The 17,818-nt window shown below is 42.2% G+C and overlaps 2 protein-coding genes across 2 annotated transcripts; both read right to left on the bottom strand.

Annotated features, from left to right (window-relative positions):
* Nucleotides 1-4,465: 4,465 nt before the first annotated feature.
* LOC118507043 lies at nt 4,466-4,858 on the bottom strand. Its single transcript, XM_036045042.1, has one exon. It carries the CDS (start codon nt 4,856-4,858, stop codon nt 4,466-4,468), a length of 393 nt encoding a protein of 130 aa, XP_035900935.1.
* Nucleotides 4,859-7,517: 2,659 nt separating this feature from the next.
* On the bottom strand, nt 7,518-7,910 carry LOC118506989. Its single transcript, XM_036044907.1, has one exon. The coding sequence runs from the start codon at nt 7,908-7,910 to the stop codon at nt 7,518-7,520; it is 393 nt and encodes a 130-aa protein (XP_035900800.1).
* Nucleotides 7,911-17,818: the final 9,908 nt, after the last annotated feature.

The raw sequence follows: 17,818 nt of genomic DNA, 5'->3' as shown, positions 1-17,818 counted from the left end.
TGTCCCGCAGGCAGTTAAAACACAACCGAGCATTTACAACTATGTTGTAGCGTCGTGCAGGATCCATGCAAGGAATCGCTGGCACTTTGTTGTCATGTGCGGTTGGCTGCATAGAGCGCATTTCTTCTCGTGGTAGTGGTGATCGGTAGTAGCAAAACTGTTAGTGCGCGTGAAATTCGTTCGACGCAGTGGTGTTAGGGGTTCCGTGTAGGACGTATCCAACTTGTTGACGGATAGCGATTCGAGTACACGCATACGACGTTGTAAAAACGAGATGAGTCCATCGTAGCTGGGATTAGTATTGGTGGAAGCGTGTTCCTCCCAATCACGCAAGGTGGATACAGGCAATTTAGTGCACAGGAGGTGTTCCAAAATGCTGCTCCATGTGTTGGTGTCTTCACCCAAATGGTCCAGCGTTTTTTGTGGCGCTGGAACTCATCGACCAGCTGATGCAGGGTCGACGCACTTTCCTTCTTGGCCGGTGCAATGCCGAACATCGCTTGCAGGTGACGCTTTTTTTAATAGGTACTCGTTTGAGTATCTCTCCGTCAGCATTCTCCAAGCGAGATCATAGTTGGATGCACTTATCGTGATCGCTTCGATCACTTGAGCAGCTTCTCCCTTGACAGCAGCGCGCAAGTAATGAAATTTTTGAATGGCTGGTAAAACGTCGTTCTGGTGGATGAGGCACTCGAAAGTGTCCCTAAAGGTCAGCCATTGCATATAGGGACCATATTGCGATCTCCGGGAGTGCAATGGTGGGCAGTTTTATGCCTTGCAGCGGGTTGCCACCCGGCTGCGCATTCTCTAGGCGGGAGATTTCCTTCCATTCCCGTTTTAACGCGGATTGAACGCGAATCACTCTCGGCTCAAAATCCTCGCGGAGTGCAGTATTATGTACAATTTTTTCGGCATTGCTCGTCTGGTCTTTGAGCTGTTGCTGGATGCTTTCCAAATCCTTGGACAGCTTCTCAAACCTGCCCAACCAAACCTCCATCTCAACGGCATCCCGTTCAGCATCGTAGTCGTGAACAAATTACTCGTACCGTACCAGAGCAGCTAGCAGAATCGTTCGTCGCGATGTTAACACTGTCGATTGCGCAGGCATTGTGGGGCGAAGTGTGTGAAGGGATTGTATTTTGGTGAGCGGAACAAAACGGACAAAATGACGAATCACGTTACGCGCGCGGAAAAAACTTTAAAAACTCGCGAAAATTTCAGGAATCTCACTGTATATCCTGGTCACGGCACCAATGTTCGTTCGCGGGAGTTTTCGGATGTGGTTTTTTTTTGCTGCAGTGATGAATATTTACCGTCGTTTGTGTTGCTTGGAAGTTCGCAGGTAAGAGAGTTTATTTTTCCTAGTGCACTTATATTTGATACTTTTATTCGTGCGAGCGCCCCTGCACTCAACACGAATCCTGGCTACGCGAGTGCCCCAACTTAACGAAAGCACGGTCGTGCTTTCGTCGACTGTCAACACGTCAGGGCTGTGTCCAAACACAAGGTTTTCAGACAACTCGGCAAGATTGTCCAAATTGGTTTAATAGCTAGTTGTATTTCGGCGGCGTCCCTGCAAATGATATAACTCCGTCGTCTGCCAATTGTCTAATACTGCAGTTCGGAGCTAGGCAAGAATCTATTTCACTGACATAGAAGTTGCATACCAGGGGGCTCAAGCAGGACCCTTGTGCTAGTCCATGGAAACTGGTCCGCTTTAGCTGTACATGTCCATTGTTGAAATTCATAGCTTTCTCCGACAAAAGGTTGAACAAAAAATTATTTAACTTTGGACCCAGCTCCACATTTTCTAATTTTTGACTCAGCTTGTATGGTGAAACTGAGTCAAATGCCCCCTGTATATCCAGGTAAATAGATCCCATGTTCTGCTTGCGTGCACGAGCAAGCTCTATTTCTGTTACCAGAAGGGCTAAGCAGTCATTAGTACCCCTGGCTTTACGAGAACCAAACTGGGTATTTGAGAGAAGGTTGTTTGATTCCAACCATTCTTCTAACCGGAAAAGAATCATCCTTTCAAGGAGTTTCCTCAGACACGACAGTAACGATATTGGCCGATACGAGTCGTGTCTTGATGGCGGTTTGCCAGGCTTCAAGATAGTGACAATTTTCACTTCTCTCCACTCTTGCGGGACGCTGTTGACCTCCAACATATTGTTGAAGATGTTTAACAGACGTTTCCTCCCTATGTCGGGAAGATTTTGAAGCAATTTGCTACTAATCTGATCCAGACCTGGGGAGAAATTGTTGCTTGATAGGAGAGCAAGTGATAGCTCTACCATCGTGAACGGTGAGTCCATCCTAGGGTCACTACCAGGCGCATGTTGTGTAAAGCTTTGCGCAGGAACGAAATCGGGGCAAAGCTTGTGGGCAAATTCATACAGCCACTCGCCAGAAAAGCTTTCGCTCTCATTGATGTTGTTGCTGTTTCGCATCCTTCTAGCCATTCTCCAAAGCGAATTAAGTGAAGTGGTGGGGTCTAGATTATTGACGTATCTACGCCAATAACCCTTTTTCTTCGCCTTCAACAGGTTTTTGCACGTTCTCTCCAGTCCTTTATATTTTTCATATAAGGACCTCGAGCCCGTGTCCCGTAAGGCTTTAAATGCCTCACGCTTCTTGGTGAAAGCCGTTTGGCAATCCTTGTCCCACCAAGGAGTGGGAGGTTTTTTAAATGTCCTTGCTTGGTGGGAGCGCCTTGTTTGGGCCTCAAGGGCGCACTTGTTTATGATTGAAACAAGTTTTTCGTACTCTTTGACAGGAGACAAATCTTCCAAGTCAAGTGAAAGCGAAGCGGCTATTAATTCACCGTATCTCGTCCAGTCGATGTTCCTCGTTAAGTCACATTTAACGGGGATTCCTTCTACTGGACATCCTCCCTTGATGTAGGAAATTTCTATCGGCAAGTGGTCACTGCCGATAGGGTCCTGAATCACCTTCCAACTAAATCCAGGGCCATTGCTGATGGACATAGAGACAGGTCCAGTGCATCGCTCTACTTTGAGATGTCTGCATCCTAGTTGCCTCTCCTGAGTTAAGAATTAAAAAACCAAATCTGTCGCAGATATCTTGGATGATGGGGGTGCGAATGTCATCCCTATCGCACCCCGATTCAATGGGAGTGTTCTGCGTTGAGTGGACTGTATAATGCCTATTTCTTTCGGGTTAGTGGGGGCTGGGCGCAGCTCGTCGCAAGCTGGCAAGCATCCTTGTAGAATTGCTTCACAAGTTCCGTAAGCGGCTCATCTTCAGCAGTCTGGCGCAACGACCGTCCTGTCACTCGAAATCACACCGCCAGCTATCCAACCTAGCTTCGTATTTTTCAGCACAGGTCGGTTTGGGCCTAAGTCGCATCGACCATCTAGCATTATGCTCCAAAATAGCTCAGCACCTATCAGCATATCAATAGGTCCTCGCTTGTTGAATGTCGGGTCGGCTAACTCCAGTTCGCTGGAGATGGACCAATTCGAGACGTCGAAGGATTTCGCTGGAAGTTCACTCGTGATTCGCGGGGTCACTAGCAAATCCAGTTCTGCTTTAAGGTCTCCGTCCCGAGACCTTATCGTCGTGTGTAGTTTGCGGGTGATTCGAGTTTTGTTACCGTTCAGACCACTGACAGTAAAATCAGTGGTGGTCGGTTTCAACGAGAGAAGGTTCGCGAAACGTTCGGAAACAATATTGATTTGCGAACCAGAATCAAGCAGCACTCGGCACGGATAGGGAGTGCTACTAAATCCATCAACTAAAATAACTGCAGTTGAAAGCACGGTTTGCCATTCCGAATCTACAGTTCTAGCACAAAGAGTTGTAAATGTGTCTGTGTGTGTGACAACCGCTGGTGCACCATCCGACTCCACTCTCATTGACGTAGCTGGAATGGAATCACGTTCGCTGTTGGTTGGCTGGAACTGTTAACGTGTAGTGAGGAGTGATGCTCTTTACCGCATTGATAACACGATCTCGACGTACAAGCTCGAGCTCGGTGACCCTTCGACAAGCAGTTGAAACATGCACCACATCTTTTCAGGATCTCATACCTTTCACTAACGCTTTTTCTGCCAAAGGATTTACACTTCCAGAGTTCGTGGCCGCCGTTGCACAATGGACACTTCACTTCGTTTTTCAAATCACTCACTACTAGGATCCTGGTCACCAATTTCGTTTTTGGAATCTCCGTTATTGGCTTCGCACTGCTTTCGATCCTTTCAGATATGCGACACTGTTCTTCCAAAAACTCAAGCATTGCTGTATAGGAAGAAAGTACATTTTTTCTTTGTCTGGTCTCCCAAGCCACACGCAGCCTTTTGTCGAGTTTGTCAGCATTCATGTTCACGAGCATTTGCTCACCGAGTCCATCCACCGGAAGGTTCTGATTTTTTAAAGCCTGGATGTTCTTAGTGCAAATGTCGATCACTTTCCGCAGCGTTGATGCATTATCTTGGTTGATCTACGGTAGGTTAAACAGGTTTTCCACGTGCTTGTCCACAACTATTCGCTTGTCCTCATAGCGCTGGGAGAGGATCATCCAAGCTGCATTGTAGTCGTTGTTGTAAATCACTTCGTCGTCGATGATACCCGCTGTTTTCCCGACAAGGCAATTCCGCAGATGAAAAAGCTTCAGGGCCGGTTCTTCATGCTGGTATCGGTACATAACAGTTGTGAATATCGCCTTAAAGGAGTACCATTTCTCATACGACCCATCGAAGGTCGATAGAGGCACTTGCAATGGTGAGAGAGAGGGCTGCATATTTTGCTGAACCGGTGACACTGGTGTAATTGTTTCAGGTTTCATGACGACATCAAAGTACGTGCTCAGCTTTAGCGAAACGTCGTTGAACATAGTTTCAAACTCGATGTATTTGTCGTTCTGTTCTTTGTCTTGGTCATCGGAGAGCACTGTTCTGTATGTTCTGTATTCTGCTAAATTTCCAAGATCCTCTTTCAACTTTTATTTCTTTTCTTTTTCATTGTTGTCTATCGGGGGGATATAAATAGACGCAATTGTCACGTGAAGAACGCCCAGTTTTGCCTTAACTGCGACAGTTTCTATTATTTCTTGTCTGGGAGTTGGTATTCTGGTGAAAGTGTGACTCTTTCGAACACTAATCAGAACCCCCCCCCCACCCCTAGTAACGCGATCTTCACGGATTATATTACACCTGTTTACAGTTACAGTCAAATCGCTCACCGTTTGCTGCGACTCATAAGCTGCTTGCTTCGATTTGCGTGCCGTTCCATCGAATGCGCACTGGAATCACGTGCCGATATACATGGATTTTTGATTGCTCCTGTATGAAGCATTTGGTGTAATGAACAGACCGGTTAGTTCGTTATCATTAGAAAACAATTCGTTGGCATTTTTATGCCAACAAACGGCTCAGCGCGATGGTGGACTTCGACGCTATGACGTCACGTGTCTTCGTCTTGTTGGGATAGCGTTACAGCCTTTCCTTTGTGGCGTGAAAGTGCTGTTATCTGCTGATTTAGGTTGCGATCAGTATATCAATGTAAATTTGATTTCTGGTGTCTTTTTTTGTCGTTGCCCAATCGTAGCGGTGATGTGCGTTTCGCTATCGTTGTTCTGCTTGTCGCTTTGTTTGTCGTTTTGTCACTCGTGAGAAGTTTTGTAGCTCAATGACATGTTTGGTTCTCTGGGTAAACGCAGCGTTGATCCTCCGTACAGTTTTTTTGCGATGGTCTTCGGCTTCGGTGAACGGATACGTTTTTTGTACGCACCGTACTTTCAATTTTGTTTGACACGCACGACACTTACTCTAGCAGGATTACTCTATACATGGATTTTTGATTGCTCCTGTATGAAGCATTTGGTGTAATGAACAGACCGGTTAGTTCGTTATCATTATAAAACAATTCGTTGGCATTTTTATGCGAACAAACGGCTAATAAACCGTTAATGACGAAAAAATGTGTAGGACGATACCAACATCGAATAGTATCGATACACAAACTAGTTTTTCAGAGTTTAGTGGTAATCTTTACATTAAACTAGCGGAAATGAACGGGTTCGAACGGCGAAGAAAATTTAGAAAAGCTCATGAAGCTATTAGTTTACATTTTTCTTTTTCAATATTTTTCATTGAATTTTTCTGTCGCAGATATCTTGGATGATGGGGGTGCGAATGTCATCCCTATCGCACCCCGATTCAATGGGAGTGTTCTGCGTTGAGTGGACTGTATAATGCCTATTTCTTTCGGGTTAGTGGGGGCTGGGCGCAGCTCGTCGCAAGCTGGCAAGCATCCTTGTAGAATTGCTTCACAAGTTCCGTAAGCGGCTCATCTTCAGCAGTCTGGCGCAACGACCGTCCTGTCACTCGAAATCACACCGCCAGCTATCCAACCTAGCTTCGTATTTTTCAGCACAGGTCGGTTTGGGCCTAAGTCGCATCGACCATCTAGCATTATGCTCCAAAATAGCTCAGCACCTATCAGCATATCAATAGGTCCTCGCTTGTTGAATGTCGGGTCGGCTAACTCCAGTTCGCTGGAGATGGACCAATTCGAGACGTCGAAGGATTTCGCTGGAAGTTCACTCGTGATTCGCGGGGTCACTAGCAAATCCAGTTCTGCTTTAAGGTCTCCGTCCCGAGACCTTATCGTCGTGTGTAGTTTGCGGGTGATTCGAGTTTTGTTACCGTTCAGACCACTGACAGTAAAATCAGTGGTGGTCGGTTTCAACGAGAGAAGGTTCGCGAAACGTTCGGAAACAATATTGATTTGCGAACCAGAATCAAGCAGCACTCGGCACGGATAGGGAGTGCTACTAAATCCATCAACTAAAATAACTGCAGTTGAAAGCACGGTTTGCCATTCCGAATCTACAGTTCTAGCACAAAGAGTTGTAAATGTGTCTGTGTGTGTGACAACCGCTGGTGCACCATCCGACTCCACTCTCATTGACGTAGCTGGAATGGAATCACGTTCGCTGTTGGTTGGCTGGAACTGTTAACGTGTAGTGAGGAGTGATGCTCTTTACCGCATTGATAACACGATCTCGACGTACAAGCTCGAGCTCGGTGACCCTTCGACAAGCAGTTGAAACATGCACCACATCTTTTCAGGATCTCATACCTTTCACTAACGCTTTTTCTCCCAAAGGATTTACACTTCCAGAGTTCGTGGCCGCCGTTGCACAATGGACACTTCACTTCGTTTTTCAAATCACTCACTACTAGGATCCTGGTCACCAATTTCGTTTTTGGAATCTCCGTTATTGGCTTCGCACTGCTTTCGATCCTTTCAGATATGCGACACTGTTCTTCCAAAAACTCAAGCATTGCTGTATAGGAAGAAAGTACATTTTTTCTTTGTCTGGTCTCCCAAGCCACACGCAGCCTTTTGTCGAGTTTGTCAGCATTCATGTTCACGAGCATTTGCTCACCGAGTCCATCCACCGGAAGGTTCTGATTTTTTAAAGCCTGGATGTTCTTAGTGCAAATGTCGATCACTTTCCGCAGCGTTGATGCATTATCTTGGTTGATCTACGGTAGGTTAAACAGGTTTTCCACGTGCTTGTCCACAACTATTCGCTTGTCCTCATAGCGCTGGGAGAGGATCATCCAAGCTGCATTGTAGTCGTTGTTGTAAATCACTTCGTCGTCGATGATACCCGCTGTTTTCCCGACAAGGCAATTCCGCAGATGAAAAAGCTTCAGGGCCGGTTCTTCATGCTGGTATCGGTACATAACAGTTGTGAATATCGCCTTAAAGGAGTACCATTTCTCATACGACCCATCGAAGGTCGATAGAGGCACTTGCAATGGTGAGAGAGAGGGCTGCATATTTTGCTGAACCGGTGACACTGGTGTAATTGTTTCAGGTTTCATGACGACATCAAAGTACGTGCTCAGCTTTAGCGAAACGTCGTTGAACATAGTTTCAAACTCGATGTATTTGTCGTTCTGTTCTTTGTCTTGGTCATCGGAGAGCACTGTTCTGTATGTTCTGTATTCTGCTAAATTTCCAAGATCCTCTTTCAACTTTTATTTCTTTTCTTTTTCATTGTTGTCTATCGGGGGGATATAAATAGACGCAATTGTCACGTGAAGAACGCCCAGTTTTGCCTTAACTGCGACAGTTTCTATTATTTCTTGTCTGGGAGTTGGTATTCTGGTGAAAGTGTGACTCTTTCGAACACTAATCAGAACCCCCCCCCCACCCCTAGTAACGCGATCTTCACGGATTATATTACACCTGTTTACAGTTACAGTCAAATCGCTCACCGTTTGCTGCGACTCATAAGCTGCTTGCTTCGATTTGCGTGCCGTTCCATCGAATGCGCACTGGAATCACGTGCCGATATACATGGATTTTTGATTGCTCCTGTATGAAGCATTTGGTGTAATGAACAGACCGGTTAGTTCGTTATCATTAGAAAACAATTCGTTGGCATTTTTATGCCAACAAACGGCTCAGCGCGATGGTGGACTTCGACGCTATGACGTCACGTGTCTTCGTCTTGTTGGGATAGCGTTACAGCCTTTCCTTTGTGGCGTGAAAGTGCTGTTATCTGCTGATTTAGGTTGCGATCAGTATATCAATGTAAATTTGATTTCTGGTGTCTTTTTTTGTCGTTGCCCAATCGTAGCGGTGATGTGCGTTTCGCTATCGTTGTTCTGCTTGTCGCTTTGTTTGTCGTTTTGTCACTCGTGAGAAGTTTTGTAGCTCAATGACATGTTTGGTTCTCTGGGTAAACGCAGCGTTGATCCTCCGTACAGTTTTTTTGCGATGGTCTTCGGCTTCGGTGAACGGATACGTTTTTTGTACGCACCGTACTTTCAATTTTGTTTGACACGCACGACACTTACTCTAGCAGGATTACTCTATACATGGATTTTTGATTGCTCCTGTATGAAGCATTTGGTGTAATGAACAGACCGGTTAGTTCGTTATCATTATAAAACAATTCGTTGGCATTTTTATGCGAACAAACGGCTAATAAACCGTTAATGACGAAAAAATGTGTAGGACGATACCAACATCGAATAGTATCGATACACAAACTAGTTTTTCAGAGTTTAGTGGTAATCTTTACATTAAACTAGCGGAAATGAACGGGTTCGAACGGCGAAGAAAATTTAGAAAAGCTCATGAAGCTATTAGTTTACATTTTTCTTTTTCAATATTTTTCATTGAATTCCTTTGATACAATATGTAAACAATAGTTTAAAATAATGCTTTCCATTGCGTTTAGCTTGCCAAGTAAACTCCTACAGTTCCACTGTATGATAGTAGCCGTAGGAGCCATTAATCATCCGGACGGACCATCATACTTAAGCATGGCCATTGAGCCAGCAACTGTTTGATCATCCCCTTCAGGAAAGGAAGGGCCCAAGTAGCGATCATGTGCAGATGCTGCGGGAGGTTAAGCGTCATTAGGAGGGACTCAAGCATCTCGGAAAGGGACGGGGTGGAAGTTCTCGGGAAGCTCGTGGGCTCTGTCGGAAAAGCCAGGCTTTCCACCGGTCCGACAAGATCACTTCTTCTTGGGTTGCTTCCTGGCAATTTTTGGGGTGGGAATGCGAATGTCAGCATCACGCGTGGGGACTGGAGGAGAAACTTTGACTTTGGTGTGACGCTGTGGTGCCAAAGGTTTAGTTTTTTTCTTCAGAAACTTCCGTTGTACCTTTTTGTCAGGTACTCTCGTGGCCTTTGCTCGACTCAAAGTCACCTGCTCAATCGCAGCCGTGTTGGGCTTGCCACTTGCAGCTGTGTTTCCCAACACTGCAAAAGGGTTCGATGCGTTTGCTCCCTTGAGAGCAACGCTGTATAAGCCGCGTGCCTGCTCGGCTACAGTTTTCGTCTGCTCCCTTTGCAGTTTCCGGTACACAGGGCACAATGCAACCTCATGCGAGCATTTTTGGGACGGGGCTTTGTACTCCTCGGTAGCGTGAGCCCCTCTGTATTTTCCGCAGCAACAGGTGCCCCCATTAGCACGTACTGCCGATCGATGGGTATTCGGAGGCCTTATAGGATGAGGGCCTGCGGAAGTACCGTTCTCTCAAACGTGATCCAGAGGGAGGAGGTCGGAATGTATTTTTTTTTCGTCCTTTGATGAGGCGTCTAGCTTAAAAAGCTTTTTTGCCTCAAGCACTTTTACCTTCGGCGTGTCTGGTGCATGAAAGGCACCTACACCAAAAGTTAAGACGACAGCGCAGCGAGGAGTTACGACGACAGCGCAGCACGAGAAACGCCACGCAGCAGAACGCGCCACCGATAAACAAACAAACCACGCACGACCAATAAACAAACAAACCACAAAGCAGCGCGCACAACATAATTTGCAACGCAGCATAATTCAGCACGCAGCATAATTCAGCACGGACCAGCGCACCAGCATCCATCCAAACAGTTCAGTTGATACTCAGACGCTAATCCGAACGGTTATTAGCTCCGCCGGTCGATGGAAATAAAGTTAAGTATTTTTAAAAAACACCCTACCCGGACACCGTGCGTTAACTGGCACCCGAATAGGGACTGCGCTATGTGAAAAATAAAGTTAAGGTGCAAGTGAAAAGTAACCACGTTAGAGTGAAAGTTACCACCAAATCCTAAACTAAAAAAGACTTCCTGATCGCCGAGTGCAGCCGTGTGAAAAGGATCCCGAGTCACCTGTGCAGTTAGCAGCTCACGCAGGACAAAAAGGAACCATCCATCACACTGAGAAGGAGGACTTTCATAGCCGGTTTCCCAGCAAAAACAACACATCGCCCGTTAGAGGAGCGAAAAACAACATAAGGCCCGCTAGAGGAGCTGAATAAAGGCAACATAAGACGTACATCCAACGCCCGAAACAGGATGCGTATGGTACCGTAAGTACAGTGAATTATAAAAAATCGTAAGTGAAAATTTCAAACAGTGAAAAAAATCAAAAACGAGTATTAAAAACGATCGCAAATTAATATTACATATTACTAACTCAAACAAGTGAAGTTAAAAACGTGTTAAAACTAACGAAAAAATCCTGGATGATCTAATTAATTCATTACAATCTCTAACATTAAAAATGTCGAGACCCGAACTTGATCAAATTATCAACCGCATTGCCGCACTCGAAGCGTGCAATATTGCCCCCACTTTTACCGATTATTCTGATCCACCGCTTTATTTCACAAAGCCAGATGGAACAAGTGTAAATCCTGAAACTTTTGAAAAAATTCCCGATTTGGTAAAGGATTTGCCAACAGTTTAATGAAACTCTATCAAACTAAAGGTACGTGCAAGATACCATCGAACGTCAAAATAAATACCACATGATCTGCAAATTCATTCGTAGAAAAATCCGCGGTGAAGCGAATGACTCACTCGTCGCTTCAAACGTAGGCATAAATTGTAATCTGATCAAAAAAACATTGATCACCTATTACGGCGAAAAACGTGACTTGGAAACATTGGACTTCCAACTCATGAGCGTGCAACAGAAGAACCGCTCACTTGAAGTATATTACGACGAGGTGAACAGATTACTGTCCCTCATCGCAAATCAAATAAATACCGATGAAAGGTACAACAAAAAAGCAATAGATGCTTTCATGAGAGGACTCGATGGAGACGTTTACAAGTTCATAAGGAATTATGAGCCAACATCGCTTGCAGGAGCATACAGCTATTGTATCTCTTTCCAAAATATTGAATGCAGAAAAATGTTAACAAAACCGAGAACATACACTCCACCAACGGCACCAAGGAATATGATTCCCTTACCGCCACCAACACCAATAAGGTACACACATGCCCAGCCACCACCAAGGCCTCATTACCCAAAACCTCCAATGTATGGAAATCGAAATTTTAACAATTTCACTCCAAGGCACCAACAGCCCTTTCAAAAAATGCAATCTATTCAATTTCAACGTCAACCTCCACCAGAACCGATGGATGTTGATCAATCCATCAGAACTCGCCAAGTAAATTACGGAAATCGTCCAAATTCAAACAATGTGAGACCACCAAAACGACCTAGAATCAATAATATCCAAACAAACGCCGGAAACATAAACAACATTAACCATATAGCAGATGCCAATCTTGCACAAACATTCGAAAACGTAAACAACAACGTGAATTGTTGTCAACAACGGTTGGCAGTGTGCAACAGTCATTCGACCGATATCTCAGAACAATTGAAAAACAAGAAGGTAATAACTTCAGAGACACTTTTGAAGAAGTGAGTTTTTGAAACTCAGCGTTGCCTTACTTCTTATTCTATGGTAACGCTTCAGAACCACTCAAAATGTGAATTGATACTGGATCTAATAAAAATTACATACATCCAAAATATGCAAAAATTTCACACAACGTTGATCAACCATTTTTCGTATCATCTGAAAAAATCTACTGTTTTAGCCAATCTAGGTTCAAATAAATATTTCACAACTCTTGACTTAGCGTCAGGATTTCATCAAGTACCTATGTTGGAAAATGATATCGAAAAAACTGCGTTTTCAATAAACAACGGAAAATATGAATTCGTACGCATGCCATTTGGTTTAAAAAATGCCCCTTCAATATTCCAACGCGTCATGGACGACACTTTAAGGGAACACATCGGAAAAATTTGTCACATTTACATCGATGACATAATCATTTTTAGCAAAACAGTTGAAGAACATCTGCAAAATTTAAGAATTGTTCTAGAAACTCTGAGAGCGGCTAATTTCAAAATACAACCGGATAAATCTGAATTTCTAAAAACAGAAGTTGAATTCCTCGGATTCATAGTCTCAAGTGAAGGACTTAAACCAAATTTAAAAAAGATTGAAGCCATAAAAAAATTCCCAGAACCACAAAACCTTAAAGAACTAAGAAAATTCTTAGGAATGTCAGGTTACTACCGCAGGTTTATTAAAAACTATGCACAACTCTCAAAACCCATCACAAAACTCCTAAGAGGGGAGGATGGTCATCGCCAAATTTCCAAACACGAATCAAAAAATGTTCCTATTATATTTAATCAAACCGCAAAAAACGCATTTCAAACCCTTAAAGACATAATATCTTCTAATGATGTTTTAGCTTTTCCAGATTTCCAGAAGCCATTCGAACTAACAACAGACGCATCGGAAAAAGCACTAGGAGCTGTGCTTTCACAAAAATGTCACGACGGCGATAGACCGATAACCTTCATTTCTCGCACTCTTTCCAAAACAGAGGAAAATTATGCAACCAACGAAAAGGAAATGCTTGCCATCGTTTGGGCACTACAAACATTGAGAAATTTCATATACGGAGCTAAAATTAATATTCATACAGATCATCAACCTTTTGATTAGCATTTGCTTTATCTCCGCAGAACAACAACGCAAAACTGAAAAGATGGAAATCTTTCATGGAGGAACACGATTACCAATTATTCTACAAACCCGGAAGATCAAACGTTGTAGCAGACGCACTTTCCCGTATACAACTAAACTCATTAACGCCAACTCAGCACTCAGCTGACGAAGACGATCATTCTTATATACCTTCAACAGAAGCACCAATTAATGTATTCCACAACCAACTAGTATTTAAAATTGGAACTAATTCTTCATACCAATTAATTACCCTTTTCCCAAAATTCAGAAGACATATTTTTATTGAACCAACATTTACGTTTATTTTATCAAGGATAAATTCAAAAAATTAATCAATCCAAATGTAATTAATGGAATTCACACAGATGAACAAACAATGGGAGTTATCCAAGAAGTATATAAAACTCTCTACAATCCAAAAACAATCAAAGCTAGATTTTCCCAAAAACAAGTACAAGACCTATGCGATGAAGAAACACAAATTGAAGAAATCAAAAATAATCATAATTTTGCTCACAGAAATGCTAAGGAAAACTCATTGCAATTTATAAAAAAATTCTACTTTCCCGGAATGAGAAAAAGTATTCAAAACATTGTAAAAAATTGTGAGATATGTAAAACAGAAAAATACGAGAGAAAACCCCAAGAATTTATACCAGTAAAAACACCAATACCGACATATCCTGGAGAAATTATCCATATTGACATATTTGCTTATAACGCAAACTTTTTATTTATCTCATCAATAGATAAATTTTCAGCAATACGGCCAGGCCGTTCTTTATGAATAAAAAAAAAAAAAAATAGATAAATTTTCAAAATACGTTAAAATACCGACCGATAAAATCGAAATGCATCGCTGATATAAAGAAAGTTTTACTACAACTCCTATATGACTGGCACTTACCAGTTCAAATTGTAATAGACAACGAATGTACGTTTGTCTCAAACGTTATCGAACAATCAATACTAAACCTAGGAATAAAAATATTTAAAATTCCAGTTAATCGTTCAGAAACGAATGGACAAATAGAACGTTGCCATTCGACAATTAGAGAAATCGCTAGATGCACAAAAAAACTCAATCCAGAGATGAGCATTATAACATTAGTACAACAAGCTGTTTATAAGTATAATCACAGCATACATTCATTCATAAAGGATACACCACGAAATGTGTATGTAGGAGAAATATCAAACGATCCGCTAGAGAGATCAAGAGTAAGAGAAAAAACAAATGAAAGAATACTACAGATATTCAAAAAGAATGAAGAAAAAATCAAAGATGAAAAATATAAGGATTACGTAGAAAACGAATATGCATTCGAAAAGAAAAAGACGAATAACAAACGCGAAAGTCGTTTTAACGCAGTAAAAGTAAAGGAGAATCATCCAACATATATTATCGATTCAAACAATCGAAAAATACATAAAGTAAACTTAAGAAAGTAATGAATAAATATTAATACTTTTTCAAATTTGTTTTAACTATCGTTACAGAATATTTACGATCCTGTTGATCAAACTTATTTTCGCAGACATAAACATATATGATTTAAATAACAATCCATTAGCCATAATACCGATAGGTAAAGCTAAGATTCAAATTGGATACGTAAGAACAATACATCCAATAGATTTAACTGATATAAACGAAACAATAGAGAAAACATTACAAGATAGTCCAAATGGGAATTCTACTGAATCTATCGAAAATTTGATCAGCATAAAAGCTAGCATGCTAAAGGACACTTTTGCGAAAATCAAACCATTTGTAAAAAGACAAAAACGATGGGACACGATAGGCAAAATTTGGAAATGGATCGCTGGAACTCCAGATGCAGACGACCTACATGTCATAAACTCCACAATGAACTCCCTGATAGCAGAAAGCAACAAACAAATAATAATCAACAAAGGCTTCAACGACAGGTTGAAACAAATAACTGATGTCGCTAACCAAGTCGTAAATATCGAGAACGAACGCTATGAGTCACACCAAGTGGAAATTCGGAAACTTATTCTACTTTCCAACATAAATATGCTACAAGAAAAAATGGATGTCATAGAAGACGCTATACTGTTAGCTAAACACGGTATTTCGAGCAGTAAGCTTCTATCCCTTGAGGATCTGACATCAATAGAACAGTTTCTTGAGAAGAATAACATTAAATACAACCCACCGGAAGAATTGCTAAGGCAATCAACTGCCCAAGTAGCAGTAAATGAATCTCATATACTATATATGCGAAAGTTCCCCAAACTATCTTCAAAAATCTACGAGTACGAATACATTGACTCGATAATACAACACGATGCACGTATAATCGTCACACAAAACTTTATATTACAAAATCAAACCCACGTATATTCCATGACAGAGAAGTGCCAACAACAAGAAGATGTTTACATATGTCCGCAAATCGGCATACAACAACCCACAACATGCATTCAACAAATTGTGAGAAGAGAAGATTCACAATGTAACTACGAAAAGATTTACAGTCGAGGCTTCATAAAAAGAATCAAAGAAGACACAATACTTATCAACGACGCAATAGCAGAAATCGCATCAAACTGCAGCAAAATTAACTAAGTACTGAACGGTTCCTACGTCATACAATTCGAAAATTGTAACATTATCATTAATGGAGAAATTTATTCAAACAACGAAGTCACCATTCCTGGTAAATCAACATCGATAAGGGTGAAATCGAACATAAATCGCCTCTCCAACTCGTACAAAAACTCACCATAGAACATAGAGAAAAACTACAAAGTATTAACTTGCAGAATGATTCTCTAAGATGGAAAATTAATGTATTCGGAGGAACTTTTGCATTCATATGCCTATGCGCATTTATAATCTGTTTATTCTTCCACTTCAAGAGAACGACGATAAAAGTAAACATGACTCAAGCGAAGCGACCAGAAACGTTCGTTAGCAGACCAACTTCATTCCACGCAGCAACGAGACTTTGAGGGCAAAGTCATTTAAGAGGGGAGGAGTTAAGACGACAGCGCAGCAAGGAGTTACGACGACAGCGCAGCACGAGAAACGCCACGCAGCAGAACGCGCCACCGATAAACAAACAAACCACGCACAACCAATAAACAAACAAACCACAAAGCAGCGCGCACAACATAATTTGCAACGCAGCATAATTCAGCACGCAGCATAATTCAGCACGGACCAGCGCACCAGCATCCATCCAAACAGTTCAGTTGATACTCAGACGCTAATCCGAACGGTTATTAACTCCGCCGGTCGATGGAAATAAAGTTAAGTTTTTTTTAAAAACACCCTACCCGGACACCGTGCGTTAACTGGCGCCCGAATAGGGACTGCGCTATGTGAAAAATAAAGTTAAGGTGCAAGTGAAAAGTAACCACGTTAGAGTGAAAGTTACCACCAAATCCTAAACTAAAAAAGACTTCCTGATCGCCGAGTGCAGCCGTGTGAAAAGGATCCCGAGTCACCTGTGCAGTTAGCAGCTCACGCAGGACAAAAAGGAACCATCCATCACACTGAGAAGGAGGACTTTCATAGCCGGTTTCCCAGCAAAAACAACACATCGCCCGTTAGAGGAGCGAAAAACAACATAAGGCCCGCTAGAGGAGCTGAATAAAGGCAACATAAGACGTACATCCAACGCCCGAAACAGGATGCGTATGGTACCGTAAGTACAGTGAATTATAAAAAATCGTAAGTGAAAATTTCAAACAGTGAAAAAAATCAAAAACGAGTATTAAAAACGATCGCAAATTAATATTACATATTACTAACTCAAACAAGTGAAGTTAAAAACGTGTTAAAACTAACGAAAAAATCCTGGATGATCTAATTAATTCATTACAATCTCTAACATTAAAAATGTCGAGACCCGAACTTGATCAAATTATCAACCGCATTGCCGCACTCGAAGCGTGCAATATTGCCCCCACTTTTACCGATTATTCTGATCCACCGCTTTATTTCACAAAGCCAGATGGAACAAGTGTAAATCCTGAAACTTTTGAAAAAATTCCCGATTTGGTAAAGGATTTGCCAACAGTTTAATGAAACTCTATCAAACTAAAGGTACGTGCAAGATACCATCGAACGTCAAAATAAATACCACATGATCTGCAAATTCATTCGTAGAAAAATCCGCGGTGAAGCGAATGACTCACTCGTCGCTTCAAACGTAGGCATAAATTGTAATCTGATCAAAAAAACATTGATCACCTATTACGGCGAAAAACGTGACTTGGAAACATTGGACTTCCAACTCATGAGCGTGCAACAGAAGAACCGCTCACTTGAAGTATATTACGACGAGGTGAACAGATTACTGTCCCTCATCGCAAATCAAATAAATACCGATGAAAGGTTTACACACCCCGAAGCTTCCAGAGCTTTAATTGAAATGTACAACAAAAAAGCAATAGATGCTTTCATGAGAGGACTCGATGGAGACGTTTACAAGTTCATAAGGAATTATGAG

This window comes from Anopheles stephensi, chromosome X, assembly GCF_013141755.1.
Source record: "Anopheles stephensi strain Indian chromosome X, UCI_ANSTEP_V1.0, whole genome shotgun sequence".
Classification (NCBI taxonomy): Eukaryota; Metazoa; Arthropoda; class Insecta; order Diptera; family Culicidae; genus Anopheles; species Anopheles stephensi.
Note: the sequence above shows the minus strand (reverse complement) of the source record. Positions and strands in the feature narration are given on the sequence as shown.

Coding starts and splice junctions, on each gene's coding strand:
- LOC118506989 (XM_036044907.1), bottom strand. CDS start 7,910: ATGTTCAACGACGTTTCGCTAAAGCTGAGCACGTACTTTGATGTCGTC.
- LOC118507043 (XM_036045042.1), bottom strand. CDS start 4,858: ATGTTCAACGACGTTTCGCTAAAGCTGAGCACGTACTTTGATGTCGTC.